This window comes from Xiphias gladius, unplaced genomic scaffold (genome assembly GCF_016859285.1).
Source record: "Xiphias gladius isolate SHS-SW01 ecotype Sanya breed wild unplaced genomic scaffold, ASM1685928v1 HiC_scaffold_1474, whole genome shotgun sequence".
NCBI lineage: Eukaryota > Metazoa > Chordata > Actinopteri > Istiophoriformes > Xiphiidae > Xiphias > Xiphias gladius.
Window position 1 is genome coordinate 553279 of NW_024401804.1, and position 21022 is coordinate 574300.

At 47.6% G+C, this 21022-nt stretch overlaps 1 protein-coding gene across 1 annotated transcript in view; it reads right to left on the bottom strand.

Moving 5' to 3' along the window:
* The window catches only part of tmeff1a (transmembrane protein with EGF-like and two follistatin-like domains 1a), a 96862-nt gene extending 80546 nt beyond the window's left edge, over window positions 1–16316 (bottom strand). The window contains exon 1 of the mRNA XM_040123068.1: window positions 15611–16316. Within this exon, the coding sequence (XP_039979002.1) occupies window positions 15611–15761 (151 nt within the window). The 5' untranslated portion in view covers window positions 15762–16316. The remainder of the gene's footprint in view (window positions 1–15610) is intronic.
* Window positions 16317–21022: the final 4706 nt, after the last annotated feature.

Consider the following 21022-nt stretch of genomic DNA (forward strand, 5'->3'; position numbering starts at 1 on the left):
AAAGACAAAAAAAGCTGAATCTTGAAACTTGACATCCTGCCCGCTGAACCGATCCTACCACAAAACTATAATAACAACTGAGAAGACGAAAAGGCTGTTGTTCTACTATTAAACGCTTAGTGCTGGACAATTAACACCGCAGGTGTCCTAATTAATATGTAATGGTAGATACAAGAGGACGGTTAGGGAAAGATTTTGCAATTAGTACCGAACAGCAGCCACAGTTGCCACAAGTGGAAAATACGGGATTACGGCGCATTGAATTTCACTTAATCCTCCTGAGTCTTTTGCTTTAATAATGTCAGGATCACTCGAGAGCAAGCGAGCTACGGTGGGTTTCTCTTTGGTGGCAAATTCATCCGCAACCAGCACCGGGCTGTTTTGGGTTTTGGAGCGTAACCAATGACTTCTTTTGTTAAACGGAAGAACGGTAAGTCACGTGCAAGGTATGAACTGGAAAACAGGTGTCATATGAGCACAAGCATTGAGGAATTTCATAACTTTCATTATTGAATTATACATCAGCATTCTAGCAGCAGTTATTTTGGCATCAGATTTAGACTTTTGATAAAAATATACATTAGTTTTAGTCACATTTTAGTCATTGCAGTTTAGTTTCTGTTATGTGCTAGTCACTGCACTATGAATTGCTCGGCTGTGCCTTGACTGTTTGTCTGCCTCAGTGCCACCAAGACAAACGACTGCGCTGTCACTGCACTCCAGATATGAAGTGATTCTGGCTCCCTGCACCTTGCAAACACACTGCTGTTCAATCCATCCTGACGTGCAAACCAAAAGTAAATCACCACCCTTGTATTTAGCATTTTGATGGGCCCCGATTTGTTTAATCAGACCTGCATTTCACAGGGAGAAACAATCTGGGCGAAAGAGAGCAGCAGCAGCAGAAGCAGCAGCAGCAGCAGCAGCAGCAGCGTAGAGTCCGAGCCGCTCTAAATCTGACAAATGAGGCCTCTGCAATTTCACTGCCTCCATAAACCTGCCATTCACGCCTAATCTACAGAGCAATCGACGCATGCAGTATTACCTCGCGTAATTGACAGCCCACACATTAAGCCAATGTCACAGAAATCATTTTCATTTTCTCAGTGAGGGGGTGGAGCGGGAGGCTGTCGTCAAATCTTAATTGTTCCTTTGGTGGGACGCCTAGAACGTCCCGGAAGATTAAGAGGTGTTAGAGAACTCATGTGGCGGCTAGTGTGAGAGTCTGAAGCAGAGTGTAAGGAACACTGTCAGGATGTGGAGGACACGGTTGTGTTATTTCTTGTTTCACCTCATATCTATGTGGGCTGCGGGAACAGCTGCGTCAGCGCCTGAACACACAGATAATAAGCCCTGAAAATCCACTCTTTACGTCTAGTCTGCAGAGGCCGTCAGATGATGCAACGCACCCTCTGGGCGCCACGTTGGAGGTCCTCACCTCCTGTTGGCCGCGTGTTTGAGGCTTCCTCACTTAATGCGACGGCAACGATGGCATTACTTACACATTAACGTAGCTGCAGCCTTTCTGCTCCTCGCTCGCGACCCTCCGTAAACCACGCTACTTTCAGACGCTCCGGGTTCTTTACTTGCTGCTCCTACATTGTAACAAAACAACTGCCACTCATCCACATTATACGTCTCTATTCGTGCCCGGCATTAACATGCGTCTTGCGTGGTCCGATCGCAAGTGGGCAGCTCTGAGTACGGGTCTGAATGCACCTGAGAGGCGCTGAGTTCCGATCGCTTAGACCACATGCGGAGCTGGTCTGGGCCAAACGACATTCTTTTAGCAGTGTGAACGCAAATGTGTCCAGAGACACATTGAAGGACCAATTAGTCAACTGACGTCCTCTGCGTCACGTACTCATTCGACGTCTGAAATGAGAGATATATTCCGAATGAATCAAACATCTTGGGCGATTTGGTTCGTCTGAAACGCCCCAAGGAGTAGAGCCAAGTTCTCCTTCTTTCTTTAAAGGCACGAGAAGTGCATTGCTGCCCGCCACCAGGTAAAAACAACAAGGCATTTGGTCTCTGCAAACGGAACTGATGTGCGTGTTTATTTGCAAATAGGGCGGGCAGGCGAGATCCGATCACAAGTGGTTGCTCGGGACGCATGTGGAGACGGATTCCAGTGCCAGCTGTGAGCCGACTGACTTGGAGCTGTCCGCTTGTGATCGGATCACCCAGGACCCATGTAAATGCCGGGTATGAACAGGGCCTATGACACAAGGTGAAGTTAAAGATGGTGTAAATGCTCCCAGCACCAGTGAGTTCAGCTGTGTTCCTGGCTCCACGAACTGAAGCAAACATGCACTCGCTTGACGGGTTGTTCAGGATTCATAAGTGTCATTACATCACTATGCACAGAGACAGGAGCAGAAGCCAGCAAAAGCAAAAACAACGGGAGCTCCCGGTAACTCAGCAAATCCAGCCGAGCTGCCAAGAACACGCGCACACGCCTCATCCATTTACTGCCCAGCAACACTCCGATGGAAATAAACTCGCTCTGCGTCGTATCTGAACACGGGTACTCATGGGACGGAGTGCTACCACGAGGTGAGCAACTGCTCATTACGTTACGTGCTTATGTCTGAGGAGACTCTCAGCTTTTCTCTGTGCACGTGGGATGGGGACAAATTGGGGCTCAGCGTCTTGCTTGAGGACACTTTCACATGTCACACTCCAGGTTGTGGAGACAAATAAATTCAAAAAGTATATTTTTTTTATATTCTGAATATATCCAAGAAGTGTGAAGGGACAAGTGACCAGAGGTGTAAAACCACAGCTGAAGCTCAAAATTCAACAATATTTTACCCCGTTTAAAGGCCTTTGATAAGAGGGTTTTATCTTTTTTTTTTTTTTTTTTTTTTACTACATGGTCTTGTTTTTGTAGTTTTGGCCATTTGTCCAGTAGTTATAACATTTTTCTAAGCGACTTTGGTGTCGACATATCACGGAGCGGAAATGCCGTTAAGACACGAGCCATCTGTCACTACGCGATCCGAGTCAACTGTAGTGGGAGTCGCGCATGCACGAGCAAAAACAGTTCACGGCGTGAACTTGGACGGTCGCTTCCGGTTTCAACCGCATTTCACCTAAAGTAGGGACAAAGCGTCCCGCGGCTGGAACGCTTTATTTCAAAAGGGTAAAATTCTCACAGTTAATGGTGGTTCCCAAAGTATTAAGTGTCTTTGAGCAGGGCAGTGACTCTGTGCCACTTCCTCCATGACTGTTCTGTAGCTGTGCTGACCTTTGACCCCCGACCTCACATTGGAGGAGGTGGCAGTGGGGAAGTGAGGTATCACATTCCTGCGGCAGAAAATAATCTGAACTAACGACAGCGAGATCAAAGAGGTGGATCGATCAAACGCTCGCTGCTCCGAACGTCCCCACCTGCGGTCGGAAGGTGCTGAGATTTACATTCGTGGAGTGAACCTGATCTGAGGCTTCGGCTGACTGAGATTGGCCCCGTTTGAAGTGCAAACATCAGTGTTTCATGGCGGCAGAGAGCCGGCGCTGCGGGGCGACGGAGGCGCGTTAGAGAACGACGGGGTGTCGGCTCTTTGTGCACCTGAGGGCCTGCAGGCTACAGCACACCTGTAGAGCTGCAGGATCGCCTTACTGCGACCCACTGCGGCGTCCGCTCACTGCTACTCAGACACATGTAGAGGCCGATGGATGTTTTGTGTCTCCATGACCCCTGGTTTGGTTTTTGGTATTCACAGGTTTCCAGTACAAATCATGTCCATTTTTTCTCATAAGACGATGGCTCCAAAAAGGGTTTTTTTTCTCCTCCCCACAGCAGAAGGACAACGGCAGCACCAAGGAATAAGAGCTTTCTTAATTCCTACACAAGCTGCCGTACGAACAGATAAACAAAGTGAAGTGGAAACCCATCCTGCTGAAGAGCTTTTTAGCCACGCGGGAGGCGTGACTGTGGGGATGGCAATGCCGTCAAATAAAACTACTGGACGGGTCGCTGTAAAATTTTGTTCAGATATTCATGATCCCAGAGGATGAATCCTACTGAATTTTCACCCGGCACCATCACCAGGTCAGACTCTTCGCTCATTAAGAAGGGACTCTCTTTTCCTTTTTCTCCTCCGTTCCTCTCCAGAACGGAGGAGAATCCCCATAAAGTGGGTGGGCTGCAAGGCTTGGGTACCCGCAACGTCCGTGAACACACACACACACACACACACACACACACACACACACGCAAGCAACACATGGGCCTCGTCAATCACAGAAATCACCTGTCAATCAAACAGGGTGGGCGGTGCTGTGACAACTTTGTTCTTGGAATTTCTGTTGATGAAGTTTCTTTTTCTTTTCCTTTTCTGCTGCAGTAGAAATCACAGCCAATGCTAAATACCCACTCAACTACCAACTACTCCTCTTTTTTCTGATTACGGCTTGAATGTTATAATCCGTATTATTCGGACTTAAATATTCACTCAGGCGAATCTCGGAGAGTCGGCGGGTGAACCGCTCAGTTTCATAACAAAGCAGCAACAACAACAACAACAAAAGACTCCAGACAGTTTGATTCTTTCCTGACAGACACCTGTGGTTTCACCCAAAGAGCACCTTGACTTTAAAACACGTTTTATCCTCCAGGCTTAATTAAACTCCAAGAACGATGGCAGATTTAGAAAGTCCACATTCAGCCAGTAGACAAACAGCTTTTATTTCCTCATGAAAGACAATTAAAAGCGCCTGTCACCCTGTAGCGCTGCGGATAATTGGTTTGCCCTAAACTCAGCCGGAGAAAACTGCTCAGTGGATAATTCCTTCTCAGCTGGAGAGAAGCGACGCTCAGAGAAAGTGAACCGGCATCAATGAAAAACACACCACAGGTTGATCCAATCTGGCCTTCGATAATATAATCTGTCATACACACTTGGTCCTGGCATTTCATTTTTTAGGATGCTCTGACTCAAAATGAGCAAGCGGTTTGTCGGTGTTTCTCAGACTAAAAGAGCAACTCAACCTCATGGTGTTTTTTATCCTTGAGGATCAATTAAACTCCAAGAACCACAGGAGTTTGGTTTTTTTTTTTAAACCAATATCAGCAACAAAAACAACCACTGCAAAATTCATCTGTCTCTCTTCTTCGAAAACCTTGACATGTCAGCATAGGTTTCTCAAAGATCTTTTAGCTAGATTTTTCCTAGTGATTCATGGACTTAGAATTATAAATTATCAGTAAATTATACATATATATTATTATAAACAATGACTCGACGATGGGAGAATTGACACTGAACATCCTCAGACAAGACAGTCTGTAGCCATGCAGCAGCTCTGGGAGGCTGTTCTCTGACAGAGCAGTGCTGTGAGCTAAATGCTAACGTGGGCGTGCTAACAGGCTCACATGCTGACGATTAGCAGGCGTAACGTTTCGCATTTGCTAATCAGTGCTCAACACAAAGTACTGGCTTTGCAGGAGTTGGGTCATAAACCAAAGTACTGGACGAATTGAAATGTCGACCTGATGGTGGCGCTAGATGAACAGTGAGAGGACCAAAGTCAATACAGGTCATCCTGAGGGGAACATGAAACGCTGAACATTCATTTAAAAAAAAAATCCAGCAGTTGTCGTCAGATTTTTTAGTCAAAAAAAAATATATGAACCATGTGGGGGGGGCGGACGGGTCAGAAGATCATCAGATCAAAGTGGGGATTCATCATCATCTGACCAAAAAAAATTTGAAATTGGTTTTTTTTTTTTTTCTAGATGTTAACATTTTTCACAGGATAATTGAAAACATTTACCTGCTGGTGGCATTGTATGAAAAACTCATGGTCCACACTGGGTGGTGTGTGGGGTTGGTTCGTTGTTGGGGGTTCCCCTCCTCCCAGGGGAGGGGGGGGGCAAAAACTCAAGGTCTTCCACACCAGGCTCGGAAAACCATTTCTCTACGGAGCTAGCTTTGATCACAGGGGCATTGTCATGTCCAAACAGGAAAAAACACACACAAACTGTGGACACAACGTTGGAGGAACATCATTGGCCCAAACCAGGAAAAACAGACCTAAAGTACACAAAAATTCATATGCAGGGTTGTCCACAAACTAACGATCCAAGTGTGTGCACTGACAGGAGTCTAAACTAAACTAAACTTGTTAACATGCTCCATGTTTCCCATCCAGACCTCATAACTCAGACGCTTTTTAGGACCTTGAAATTATGAAATTAACTTGACGTGCTTTTTCAGACCTTCTGAAAAGTGTCTGTTTCCCAGATCGATGCTGCCAGATGTAACAGGACTTAAAACCTGCCTTTTTAATTGGGGGCTCCACTCAGTCACATAAGCGACGGAGAATCTGAGCAAGTGAGGATAACAAACAGAGAGCTGAGTTCTGACATCTCCGAGCCTCCGGGGACCAGAGGAAACGTCCTTGACTGAGACGCAGGAGTCACCAGCTGCCACAGGGGGGGTTTACCATCTTTAAGTTCCTCCTGCTCCATGAAAAACAAACCTGGCTACAAAAACACCTCGGTTTCTGGATACAGACACTTGATAAAGCCCCAGAGCGGAGCATCAATATATATTCTGTACTATGAAATATATGTAACATAAGACTGTTTTGAGAGCAGAAGTCTCCATCGTGACGACTCTTTTTTGTCCATTATAAAGTCCTAAAACAAATGAAAATATCCACCGGTGCAGTGTTGCCAATTTAGCGCCTTTGTCACTAGATTTATCGACTTTTTAGACCCTTTAGCAACTGCTTTTCGACGTGAATGAGCTTCTAACTTTCTCTCTGACTGATCATTTTACAGTCAAATACACCTGAAATCACTGGACAGTTGTCGTCTTTAACTCATGTGTCTGGTGATTCTGTCAGACGCCGTCTTGGTTATGAAACCAGGATCTTAGCAGCAGGGCAGCAGCTTGGAAACGGCTTGGAAGTGACTGCTGGTTAACCTGTGTGTTAATGGGCCGCGTTTCAGTCACCATGTCACGCCTGTTCCATCGTCTGACAACAGAAACAGAAAAACATGTCAATGAGAACAGCTTTATTGGGACTTCAGCTGCATTAAATGACCGTATATGTGAGCACAGAGAGGAGGAGGGACAGATAAAGGGGGGGGTCCAGCCACGTACTAGGTTTTGACCAGGTCTCGTTTCAAGCGGGTTCTTCAAAACAGTAGCAACTTACACTTTCTCCATTTCCGTTCTAATAGCACCAAACTGCGCTGCAACGACTCAACCAGTCGACTGGGAGACTACAACCCTACTTTAAACTTTCCAGAAAGTGAACCCACAAACAGGTAATATCTGTATTGTATTTTAATTCAAACCATATAGTAATCAGCCCCGGGAGGCATTTCTTTCTGAAAAGTGAGACATTAAAGTCTTATTTTTTAAAAGCAAGAAGAAAAAAAAACTCAACTTGTTTGAGGTTTTTTTGTTTTTTTTAAATCAAGTTTCATTTTTCTTCATTCTAGTGCAGCAACCTGCTTTAATCTTTCCTGTTTTAATTTCCAGAAATATTCTGGTGAATTCTGGTCAAGTGTTGCTTTCAACTGGAAACAGCTGAAATATTCTTGCTGCGTAAAATTTTTTTTTTTTTTCCAAAAATAACGTGGAACAATCGATTTTTTGCAGTTTTATCATCAGAGCAATATCTCAATTTATATATGTAATGATACCAACTGCAATATGCATAATTTAATGGTAGAAATATACTTTTGACATGTGAACTTTAGCTACAATAACTAGAATTCTATCATGATGTGATTGTACATACAGAGATGACAAAGAGCCTCTGAAATGAACCAATTAGTCAGTCGGAGACAACTTCTCACCCCAAACTGTTTTTTTAATGAGGCACAAAAACACCAAAATATACAAGTTCTGAGTCTAATGATCTCAGAACCGCCCACCGCCGCTCATCCTTGTGTTTATTAAAACAAGTGAAGTGTCGTCGATCAGCTGGCTCCGCACTGGAAGTACTTAAAACTCCCGGATATGTAAAATCCTGGGGACGGTGTCGTTACTGTGCCAAAAACATGATTAATGTTCGTCGTTTCCACTGGCGTCTGCTGCGGTTCCAATAAATTGATATTCCTCCATATGGAGACAGAAAGCAGAAGGAACATGTTGTCGTTTATCATCTGTTTCTGCTCCATTACGAGGAATAAAACGCTTGTTAAACAGCATCTAAGCAAAACACCCCTTCACCCAGAATTCAACGGCTTCAACCTGGTACTTTCACAAACATTTTTACCGACCGGAAAAGAGCGTAAAAGTAAAGTTTTAGCCCAGTGTTTAGGGCATCAGCTGCTTTCAAGTTTGATTAAGCGTTCACAACACTTTCCACAGGTTAACGTCAGTGTTTACTGTTTTTAACTGCCAATATCAATCAGCAGTCATTTTTTTTGGACATCAACGGATTATATCAAGAACATTTGCAAAAAAAAAATTTTAAATCCCTCAAGGTCCGTTCAGCGGGTTTTTCTGGGGCTTTTTTCAGACGAGTAAACCTGGATTTCAGTTTTTGGTGAATCACTATTTCCAAGGACAAGAAGGAGCTTTTGTGCTCAATATTCAGACAAAAGTCAGGTCAGAATCTTCTGAATAAGTGTCAGAGTACATGTTTCCAATCTCACCTCTGACTATGCTTCTTGTAAGGACAGAATATTCATATTATATAATAATGTAAATAATCTAATGCAGGTTGAAAAGTCACAGTTTTATGAAAGGTAACACGAAAATTGACTCAAAATGGAAGTTGTTTTTGGAAGTAAATAAGGACAAATGAGATACAAGAGCAAAACCAGACCACATTAAGAGAAATGCCCTCAACATGCTGCAAATACCAAACCACAAGCATAAGAGAAGCAAGCAGGGGAAACACTGGAATGGTCGATGGACTCGGAGGCTTCAGACAGCTTCAGTAACAAACAGTTACAACCGCATGAATCTTCATCAAGGATGGAATCGTTTCTTTCTACACGAGAAGAAAACTAAAATTAAAATAATAGGTTCACATTTTTTACAAATCCACCTTAAAACAATACTCCCATGACCATATGTCTCAAGCTGCGACGATTAGTCCATTAATCGATCTGTCACTCGACACAAAGTCTGCAACTATTTTGATTTTAAAAAAAGACAAAAAGATGAATCCGTCAACAAATATTTGCTTGTTTCAACCTCTTAAAGGTGAAGATTTGACGGGTTATTTCCTGTACATGATGATAAGCTGAATGTCTTTGGATTTTGGACTGCTTGCTTTTAGTGGCCATTCAGACAGTTTTATTTTCTATTAGCCCAGTTTTTTGGGGAGATTTTTGCCTTCGCTACATAACAATGGAAGTCAATGAAATTGAAATTTTTAATTTCATGTGACATTTAGAAAAATTCAGTAGAAACTTGCCTTTGCAGAGGCGACGTCCTGGTTGCTCTGAATAATGCACAAGGACGGGACTTTCAGGGACGCTACTTACTAGAGAAACAGCTTCTCCGAGAGGTTTTCACCGTGAGGTCTGTGGATCATCTACGGCACAATAAGACGTGTTGCTTTTCAGGTTTTTGAATGTCATCTGTCGGTAGTGTCAGACGTTCATCTCTGAGACAGATGACCCAAACGTGGACAAATAAAGCCACGGAAACCGTCTGAGTGGAGAGATAGCGCTGGGGATTTTTTGTGATTTGGGTGAACTGACCAATTAAAATCAAATAAATAAAAAAATCAGCAAAAGCCTGGCCTCAAGCTTTTTCTGTGATTCAGCCTCTGTCGAGGTTGTGAGACTACAACGCTGCAGCTGCTCACAGACTGAGCATTCAACCGTCGTCATCCTGGTTACGCGTTTGCTCAGAGGCACAGAAACAGCAGAATACACCCTCCGCTCGTTTAGCTGCTCATTTCCCAGCAGCCCGAGAGCCGCTCTCGAGAGCCCTCATCGTTATCTGTCGTTTCAGCGAATCCCAGACAGGCCGAACAACAGTTTTCACGCCGAAGAGCTTTACATCCCACGGCGACGCCGGGACCACGACTCCCTCCATGTGTCAGCGCTCCGCCTGGCCCTCGCTGTTCTCCACCGTCCCTCCGGCGCCGCAGGAGGATTACCGAGGAGCTGATTTTGTGCTCGTCATCAGCTGCTCTGGATGAGAGCTCCTGCTAAATGGCCTGAGTGTAACTCGTGAACGGCGTCGACACAACATCGATGTTCGTCTGCAGCTCCGTTAATGTCAGAGCTCCCGTTGAATTTTAATCACTCCTGTTACAGAATATGTGCCGCGGACGCCAGTTTCCCTCCACCCGACACAATCCCGCAACGGGGGGGTGAGGAAGCAGACGAGCAAGGATGAGCCACGGAGCGTCCCCTACCAGCCGAGGCTGAAAGATTTCAGGACTTTCTAAGGGATCTCATTATTCAGTAGGATTTCATTCCTCCATCCCGGCTGTCATGGGACCTAATCTGACTCAGCTCAGATGAAGCTCGAGTGAAACTGCTCCACGGTTTGAAGACACTTCAGGCTGAAGCAAGAGAAAAGCAGCTCAGGAGCAACCGCCTCCTGTTCTGGCCCCTAGTAATGAGGAACCGCCTCTGCTGTCATCTCCCACACTGCCGCCGTGTTTTCAGGTGACGTTTCAGCAAAACTGACACCGCTGCAGAGTTTGGTTTATGACTTCTTTCACTTCATAACTACACATTATACCTGTCAGGGTTTATCCGGGCGCTCGGCCAAGTTCTGCCATTTTACGAGATTTATTACAGAAACTAAAGCTGTGTAACTAATGAGTGGAGCGGTGGAGCTAGAACATCAGCGTGAGTGGAGTCTGTGGCTGTTTAAAGTGTCATCTAGTTTGTTCTCGCTCTTCTGTCCAATAAACCCGTTTATCGTCAGTCATGGGACTAGTTTACGAGCTCTGATTGCCAGGCTGAAAGTGGACACCTACCCTCGGGCTCCAGACACCAAGCTCAACCAAATTCAGCGTTTTTCTGCCGCAGCCACTTGGAATAGTTTAAAAGAACTCGGTATCCCAGACTGAATTCAAGGCACGGAAGGAGGAGGAAGGCGGACACAGCAGCGACAACCACCACCACACGAGGAATGGCGGCACCACCCGTACCAAGAGTCGTGTATGGAGATCATTTGAATTTGAGGCGAGTTACAGACGAGCAACGGCCAGAATGCAAACGGTGCCACGGAGCATTTTGAACAAAAGGAGGAAACACCTCAAACTTATCTAGGCAGCTCAAAGACAGGCATTCGGATCCATACCCAGAATTCAGGGTTAGTGGGCGTCAACCGTTCCCTGTACATTGACAACACATCGTCAAAATGCTCACGGCCCGACATGTTACCACGTTTACACTTTTTTTGCCACGGTATCAAATTTGGTATCGAGAGTCCTGGAATTTCAACAGCACTGGTACCAATTTCCAAATTTCTGGTATCATGACATCTCGAATTCTGCAGTAAATATGAATGAATCCTTTACTCTGTTTTTAGCTCAGTTCAGCTTCCTTAATATTAACAGTTTCTGGTGGTATCCTTCCCCGTTCTTGGCTTTTCAGTTCGCTGCGCCTGTGTGCCTGATGCTGTATGGTCCCGCCGGAGCTCGTGTCGCTGCCGTCCCGGCCACGTCTCCCTTGGGAAAGAGGTCGCTAACCTCAGTGGGATTCTGCCTGGTCAGATGAAGGTTAAAGAAACACGGAAGTCTGAATCGGTGGCAGCGAGGCCGACTCCGGAGCCGATGGTGCTCACACAAGGTTCTTCTTCGCTGATCCGTCTGTTGGGAGTCACCCAGAGAACTCAGAGACCGTGAAACCAGCAGCGCAATGTCTCTCTGTTGTCTCGGGCGATGCCACGGCTACGCACAGCGAAAGAAACAAATATCACAGGTGTACTGACCCAATACAGTCATGGACAGCCAATAAAAAACTACCTAACTGCTTAATGGAAAACATACATCCTGCGTGATCCATATATAAAAACACTACGGTCCGGATCAACTGAGCGAAGGAGAGAGGACTTTGGGTTTTGGTGGGTCTCACCAGCTGAGCTGGACCGAATTCAGTCACAGAAATCACACGCGCTTGAAAAGATGTTGTGAAGGTCACTTCGGTGCTCAAGGCCCGGAGCGCCGCTGTCACTATGCAACCCATCAAGCCCGTGACTGAATTATACTGGGAACACCTGCTGGATGAAACCAGCCGTCTGGTGGGACGGAAAAAGGAGCTGGAAACAATCGAACCAGTCGTGTCACATGTGACTCAACATGCGTCCCGAATCACAAGCCGGGTACGCCGCAAAATTAGATATTACAAACGTGTCTAGGACGGAGCTGCGGCGGCGAGATTAAAGTCAGAAATTCATTCTCAGTCATCTCATATCTCCTCAGAGTGCTCTGCAGACGATCGACACGAGAGTTGGACAGAACGTCAATAACCGACTGTGTCCGGCTGAAGATGACTTCGGTGTAAACGCTCCCCGGCAGGAAGCTGCTGCGATCGTGGAGCAGTTGTCAACGCGCTCACGTTTTGATCCCGGGCAGAGAGACCTGCTCTGAGGACGGCACCACTCTGGTCTCTTACTAAAATCTGACTGAGGACGTCGCGGTTCCGCCTCAGTTTGTCCTATCGATTCATTGGAAACAATTCATGTTTGCGCTGCAGGAACATTTCCAGCGCTTCTCTGATTCTAGGTTGGCAGGATGAAAGATGGCAAATCTGGCGAAATGGAGCAGACAGACACAGAGTGAAGATTTACTGGGCAGGGTAACTCAGACCGTGTTCAAGTGAATTAGAAAACCTCCAACTCCTCTGTAAAGAAATACAGTTTGGCGTCTCAGTGGCTAATTTTGCCACCTTTGATACGTCTTGGTGGAATCAAAGCTTTCAGAAGCTTCCGAGATGCAACGGTTAAGTCTGGTGACCCCGTATTTCTGCGCAGAGTCAAACCAGCAGTGAATGTATCCTACTAGGGCTGCGACCAACCGATATTTCCATTATCAATTAATCTGCCGACTCCTTTTTTGATGAATTGCTTTGTCTAAATGCCAGAAAACAGTGAACTGTATCGTACTGTCTTGTATTTTCGTGTCACGCACACAAAGTGCCCGACCCTCACGGGTTTACAAGACGCCGAGAGTAGAGTTGCAGCGAGCAAACATTTCATTTCATTACAGAATTACAGCTTATTTTACAACTCGGGCTCAAGGAAAATATTCTGCCTTCCCTCCCAAGACTGGCTAATAAAATCTGCTTCAAAGCGAGTTCACTTCCTGAAGCTCCGCTCAAGCTTTTCATAATCACCCAGCCAGAAGAAACCGACGTGAATGGAAAACATTTGACTAAAAAGAGTCCAAACAGTCCAAAATTCCTAAAATATTCAGTTTTGCCATCATGTATGACCAGAAAGAAAGTATCAGGTCCTGATGTTTGAGAAGCTGGAAACAGCAAATGTGACTGAATGATCAAAACAATTGGTCCATTATCAAAATGGTTACAAATGAATTTTCTGTCGTTTGACTAATTGATTAATCAACCCATCGTTGCGGCTCTATGTCCTACCAACTAGTATTGAGCGTGTGTTGTTCCTCTGGCCACTGTTGCACCGTTTCCTCCTGTTTGTTTTCTTAAAAACCACAGTGAGCAGCTGCTCCGGGGACAAATCGCTGAAACAGTACGTGGGCGAGGTGCTCTGAGAGATTCACGTCTTCGGCGGGAGCCGGCGGGCTCGGTGCTGAGAGCCGCAGACAGAAAGTGCTGAGGGACGGACTAACGCACTGGTGTCTCGGGTCTGCACGAGGGATTTGGAGACAATAAGACGAATACGGAATAATACGTCGGCCGCCGCTCGCATCTCCGCCTCATCTTCGCCCCCAGCCCCGCGTTCTTCGCCCAAATGCGTATGTCGTGGCTAAAGTCGCTGAAGAAGATGGCGGCAAAACTAAACTCCAGGCTTCAAGTTGTCCTCTAAGGAATCCGTAGCTGGCGCCAGAGATGCCCTAACCACACTCTCCACGCTCTGCGTTCTACAGTACAGTCACAATACCCCTGAATAATGCTTTGCTGTGGATGCCCGATGCTTTCGCAGAAAGCCCTCCCGCGTCTGGGGTTTTCCTGGCCAACGGCAACAGTCTCGAGAGCGGCGCGGTCCACTACCTGGTGTCAGGGCTCAGCAGGGCGCCCGAAAACCAAGGCGTTCGGCTCGGGCCTCCGCGCGAGGGCCGAGACGGGGGGAATCGCCGCGCGCCCATCTGTGAGGAAAACGAGCTCCATCCCTCAACGCAAACACTGCGAACGGCAGCAGAAAAGTCAATTCATGGGTTCATTAATAAAACATGGCTGAGGCGGATTATTCCAGACACTCCATTGTGACAGCTAACACTCATTTACATGACTGCTGTTTTTTTCTCTTGAATATTTAATAAAAAGCTCTAAAGAGAAAGAACAGCACAACACTATAATGAATTTATGAATATTACATATTCATGTGGCAGGATGCAAACGTGATTGCGAATGGTGTCGACTGTAATCCCCGTCAGGTTACATGGCAGGAATATTAAAGTGATACCTGACGGGGAACAGGCCCAGTGCACATCCACGTGGCCCACGCCCCGGTCAGGTGGAGCAGTGAAACCCCGCTCTTACCCGTCAACGCGTAAAACGTCGTTCAAAGTGAAGATATCGTGACCTTCTGGTGTTTCCGGGGACTCCCTCTACCCCCGCAGTCACTTTTCAGACAATGGCCGATCCACTGTTTGGACTTTTGAACGTGGCGCGCTTCCGTCGCTTTTACTTGACCCCTTTTTTTTTTACCGTCAGAATTTGCGGTTCTTTCTCGCCGTTTTTTCCGGCTCGAGACCGGTGCGGAGTCTCGCCTTTTCCCCGCATCGTCAACTCGCTTCACGCGTCTCTCGTGTACCGTTACTGCCGCGTTACACGCGTCGCCGTTGCACGTTGTTCACTCGCCGCAGCTCAGTTCGCCCGGTGGAGCAAACGGCCCTTTCCGGACAAACGCTGGCTCTGTCGGAAAAATCCCGAAATCGAAACGTTCAAACCGGAGTCTCCGTCTACCGGCGTGAACTGTCGCCTTGGGACTCGATGAACAACACGACAGCTGATTGGTCAACGACGCGGTCCGCGAGTCCCTGTCGGAAGCTGCCGAGGCACAGTCGCCTCGCCGGACCCTCCAGCCCCGGTGGGTGTTCACGACGAGGTGCGGACGTAAGGTCCCGTCCGGCAGGTCGAAATGTGCCGGAGCCGAGGTTCGGATTTTTCCGCGACGTGCCGGGACTTCAGCGCGACCCCTGGTCTCTCACTCGCAGACGGACCAACGCCGAGAGGAGACACTCAAGAGCAGCGAGCTCCTCTATAATTAGACCCGTCCGATACCTCGGGAGGTGTAAAGGTCGCTGTCAACGCCAACGCCGGGCGGACCGACACCAGCGGCCACGACAAGACAGCACGGGCCGTGCCGGGAGACACCGTCCGTCCCCGCGGGCGGATTCCCGGTGTCTCCCGCAGTATGTCAGCTGAGGTGAGAGGGATTCATTTAGAAGGTGCGAGGCGCGCACCCCCACGGCAGAGCAGGCACAGCCACGCGGCGGCGGCGGCGGCGGCGGCGGCTCTTACCTGTGCAGTCCTTCCCTTTGCCTTTGCACTCTCCGCTCTGTGGGTAATAAGACGCCCGAGCCTCCGGCAGGTAGAGCAGCAGGGACAGCAGACAGGCGGACACCAGGTACCGGACAACCCCGCCGGGACACCTCCCAGGGCCTGACACCATGATGATGAGGAGGATGATGGTGGTGGTGGTGGTGGTGATGACGATGATCCGACCTCAGGACGCCGGCAGACAGGTCGCTCGGTTCCCGGCTCACGTGAAAAGACGTGAGATCAATCTAGCGCGAAGCAGGCGGAGATGCACCAGAAAAGAGCCCGGCTGCCTCACGCTGTGTCCCGCTGAAAGGGGAGCACCGAAGACTGGAGAGAGCCGAGAGAGCGCAGGAGTCTGCGGTGAAGATGGAGGAATGTGCGGAGAGCTCCTCGCCCGATTCCGCGTTCAGGAAGCCTCGGAGGCGGGTCGGTTTGTCCGGGGTAGAGGCAGAGGAGGCAGCGGCAGCATCCTCGCCATCCGTCCTTCCTCCGCACCGAAGCTCCGCGTCTTTTTAGGGCAGATTCGTCCAACGCAGCTTTTGTCTGTCCGATGCCGCAGACGTCCCGATCCCCGGGACGAGCGACGATCACGGCGGCTCCGGCGCTGTTTCCGCGCGGTAATGAAGCGGTTCGAGGCTCCGGCGGTGCGTAAAGAGAGCAGCTGCTGCAACCACAACAAAGAGATCCGGACTGAGGAGGGGAGGACAGACGGGCTGGTCACGTGAGAGGATGCAACACACCCCTCCACCTCCACGCCCCTGACGCACGCGCGCACGCACGCCCTCGACACAAATGCGACCCGCAAAATGCAGAGAGGCCACGGTAAGTAACGTGGTGTCAAACACAGAGCCAGACCACAGTGTTGCACAGTGTGGCACTTCCACACATGTGGAAATATCCCTGATCGATACATAAGCATTCGATCCATTATCAGGATTTCATGTTTTTCCGTACACGAGGTGAGTTCGGGTTCCAGCCTGTCACCAGCAAGCAGAGAAAAAAAAAAACGAGATTCGGTTCCAGCAACCGGGGCCACAGGTAAGATGGTCAGAACTGTAGGGCGACAGACATGTGACAGACGTGTGTTACGGAGCAGACAAAATCACATCTTCTCCGTTAATCAACAAGCAGCCAGGGTTGAAAAAAGGTCGGTGTAGTAACTGTCCCGGTCCCGGCCGCGTCCCGCACCAACAACGGCTGCTTCACATCCACGAGCCAAATTCCAGAAACTCTTTTACGGGCCCGATGATTTCCTACTGGGGTGACCGTGACGTAGCAAGTGCTCAGAGCTGATCCTGAGCACGCCTGATCTGGATCTAGACCGAGCATAATAGGGACCCAGTCTAGCTCGCGTCCCGGGTCCCGCATCAGCTCTTCAGACCTTCTGCTGTATTTAGATGGTGTACGAACAGAACCCAATACTGCCTGGGTCAAAAAAGGTCACATCATTTGAATAAGGTTTGACTCTAGTTGGGTCGGTTGCCTGGTGGTTTAGAGAAAGGCTAAAGACTTGAATGTGAACTACTTTAAAATCCTGTGCAAACTATTAAAATCTGAGTTTCGGTTTCAGCTGAATTCAAACTGAGGATTTCACCACCAATGTATCATCACGCGGCGCGATACCTGAGCTGGCTGTTTAAACAGGACCCGACACGGCTCATTAAACCTCCTGTGTTGACTGGATTAATATTTACACAGCTCACGTTGGCTCGCGGCTCCATTTTGGACTCCACTGGCACCCCGCCGAGACGGACTGGTGGACTAATTTGGCGCGCCGCCTTTCATCCAGCGGCTGTTAGTTTGTCGTCCCTCCGTCGCGCTCGGATTTGAGATTGTTCCTCACATTCGGCGGCGGTGATGGCGTTGGGTCCTCTGCGGTGCCGTCGGACGTGGTTGGTTCCACGCCGGTGGCTCCGACTGCTCTCCCGGGCGCTATCACCGCCTGCCAGATGGCAGAGTGGAGCGAGCCTGTCCTCAATCACTCACAACCCTGCTGATTAGCTTTTTGGACGAGGTTAAAGACCTTCCAGAAGGTGTGGAGGGAGAGACCACGGCAGAAATAGAGAAGTCTTCCCCGAGTTTTCCTTCACTTCAGACTGAGACTGAGCCGGAGATCAGCAGTTTAAAATCCCGCCAGGACCGGGAAATGAATGACTCGCCCTGGAAGTGCTGACTGAGATACCTCTGAGCAAGGCACTGAACCTCAGCTGCTCAGTGGGTGAACGTAGAGCGGCGGAGAGGTCGTACTCAGTGGGTCTGACTCAACCTCGCAGCTTATTTGTGTGAAAACTCTAAATCTGCAGGAATAATGAGCAGCAGTCTGATAGATTTATAATGGATAAACCTAGAAACAGGGACGAAGTGACGGGAGGTTGATTCAAACTAAACTCAGCCGCGAGACGTTCTGCTGCCGGTGGACGAGGTTCGTGGGAGGAACCAGGTAACGACGGGAATTTAGCTCCGGACTGACGAGATCAGACAGAGACCGAGAATCCCGTCGACGTCGGATCGAGTCGGGTTCGTTCGCGGCTGATAAATGACAAAAAAAGGGGGGAATTAGTTTCCGAGCTGCAGTCAGTGAGGATCTAACCTGAACCGACCTAACAGAGCTCTGCAGCCGTCTGACGGTTAAGAGACTATTTAGGTTCAAAGAAGTTTGATAAAAGTGTTTTAATAAAGTTTTGGGGTAAAAGTGAAGTATTAAAAACCGGTCCGGATTAAAAACCTTCGACCTATGGAGACCTGTAGTGAGTTGGATTGTGGAGTTCGTAGTTAGGCAGGAGTGAAACTGTGGGAATGATTTTACTTGTCATTATTTGCAGGACTTGGAGGCCCCTGCTACCGACCAAGAAACAGCACCAAGACCCCCCCATAAAACCTCAGTGAGTCATTTTTAATCTTTGGTTTTTTTGTAGGGATTGAACAAATGAGATACATGTTAATCAGTGAGCTTTAGAGGCGCCGGTAGGTGGATCTCGTTACTTTTGGACTGAGCCAGGCTAGCGGCCCCCCCCCCCCCGTTTCTAGTCTTTATGCTAAGCTAAGCTAACCTGCCGCTGGCCGTAGCCTCATATTTACTGCCACGTAAGGTGAGGTGACCACATATTTTAACACATCAGAAGCCGAACTTGATGATCATGTTTTGCATCTTTTACACGCAGACGTAAAATCCCCGTTTTATAAGCGGCAGCACATTTTAAACCTACTCTGAGTTCCTACTTCGTCAGTGCATGAAGCTGGTTTTAAAGGGCGGCAGCCGCTCCGCAGCTCCATAAAGTCCTGTGAAGAAAATGTAAAATGTTCACAGCACTGTTGGATTCACTCCTGCCAGTGTCTGTGTGCTTGAGGCAAGATCATCCACCATTTCATTTTCTTTCTTTATTCCTGTCTGAACACGTGTCATGGTGGATTTTTATCTTCATCCAGGTTCTTTTACAGAAATCTCCACTCATAGTGGACACTCAACAGGTTGAGATTTCTACTGTTTGATTTAAAAAAACAAAAACAAAATTTCAACGCCGAAACAAGAAGCAAACACTAAAACTACTCGTATGACTGTTTAAAACCACCAGGTGACTGAAACGCTTGATGACTACAGTATCAAAGACTCGCTCCCCTGGGCTTCCGAGACATTAGGTGACGAACCGACAGAAGTCCCGTTTTGTGGGACGGTCTCTTGTCCTTTTTCTCTGATCGGCTGAGAAGGTTTTGTCTTAATTTCTCACTAAGCTTCATCAGCTTTGGTCTCCCGTTCGGGGGTTTAAATTGAAGCGCGGCGGTCGCCCGGCAGTCACTGTCAGATTACTCCTCCCACCATATGTCTCGGCCCCCCAACAATCCTACAACACAGAATTACAGCTTACCTGAACCTGACGTATTCAGTAACCCTTCGTTCTATGGGTGGACGTGTAATTTCCTAATACTTTCCTAGGAAGTTTCTCACAAATAACTGTAATTCGTGACCATTTGCAAGACAGACTGTGTTCAATTGGTACACACACAGGTGCGGAGTGAAGTTTCCGATTGTAAAATAAATACTGAATGAATGATTTCCTTGGGTTTAAAGGGAAAACTACTTTAATCTAGTACTAAATCATGTAATTAATCCATCTAATTCCTGGGAAATTATTTGGAAGTTGTAAATAAAGTGAGAGAGATTCTGTTAGATTAGCCCTTTCTTTATTTTTGTATTCTTTTGCATTGCCCGTCTCTCACCTGACAGAACTGTATATCGTGCAGGGGACTTCAGATTTTCTTGAGAATAAACGCGAACTTGATGAAATTTTCTTTGAGCCGAAAAGAGGATGGAAACCTTACAGAGAAGAAAGTAAACAGAAATTGAGAATCCACCTCCAAAACTCAGAGAGGGGGACTGTGTCCCGACACTTCCCGAGACCAGCAACCCACAGTGATGGGTCAGATGTGTGGCGGTGGGAAAAGGAGCCAGGACCTGCGCGTCTTGGTCAGCTGACTTCTATCACCGTAAACGCAACGTTTTCAGTCACTTCCCACGTGAACAACTGAGCGCGACAGTGTGAACGTCTTCCGCGAGACCCAGCGTGGACCCACCGCAGGCGGTCAAGGTTGCTCAAAGCACAACCGGGGTTAGTCAGTGTGTTTACGTGCACTTAACTGATCAGGTTACAGGCGGCTTTCTGCTGTAAACTGATTTGAGAAACCTGGTGAGAAACCTGGTGACCCTGATTGGGTCAGATGACAAGAGAAATCAAATTTTCTCAGCAAGATCTTTCCTGGAGATCACAGATTTCTCGGCCAAGCATCGAAGTTTTGCATTTAGGTCACGACAACTGCCCGCAATTGAGTCACCGAAGCTTTGGGGGGCCTCGTACGTTCGGTGCCCGCGTGCAAAGGGGTCTGTCGGCGCCGATGCGGAAAAGTGTAAATTTGTTTTTTTTTGTGCGCACTGAAGGCAAAAATAGAGAGAAAAAGATGCATTTTCAAATTATGACGTATTCCAGCCTGTCACCCAAAGCCACAGTGGTTGTTTCCACCTCATTTCCACCCCTGTTGCTCAAATTTCAGTTTCACGGTTCCAGCAACTGAACGATGGTGGTAGGCAGGAAATGAAGCCTGTAGTCCTCAAAGCATCCCTTCAGAAACAGACCCGTTTTTCTACAGCTCTACTTTGCTTTTGGCTCAAAATAAGAGTCAATAAGATTTTGAGCTTGTGATATGATGTTCAGAAATAGTTTCAAAGCCTGGGGTAGTAAATCACTCTGTGTAAGCCTGTCAGGAAAACTATGCCTCAGAAATTCCTGTCTCTGTAGAAACGATTCTTAATTTTTGAAGAAAATCTGGGCACCAACTGTATCAACGGTGCATCCAGACGTCTAATAAAGATGAATTTTGGCCTAGCGTTCGGTTGTAAAC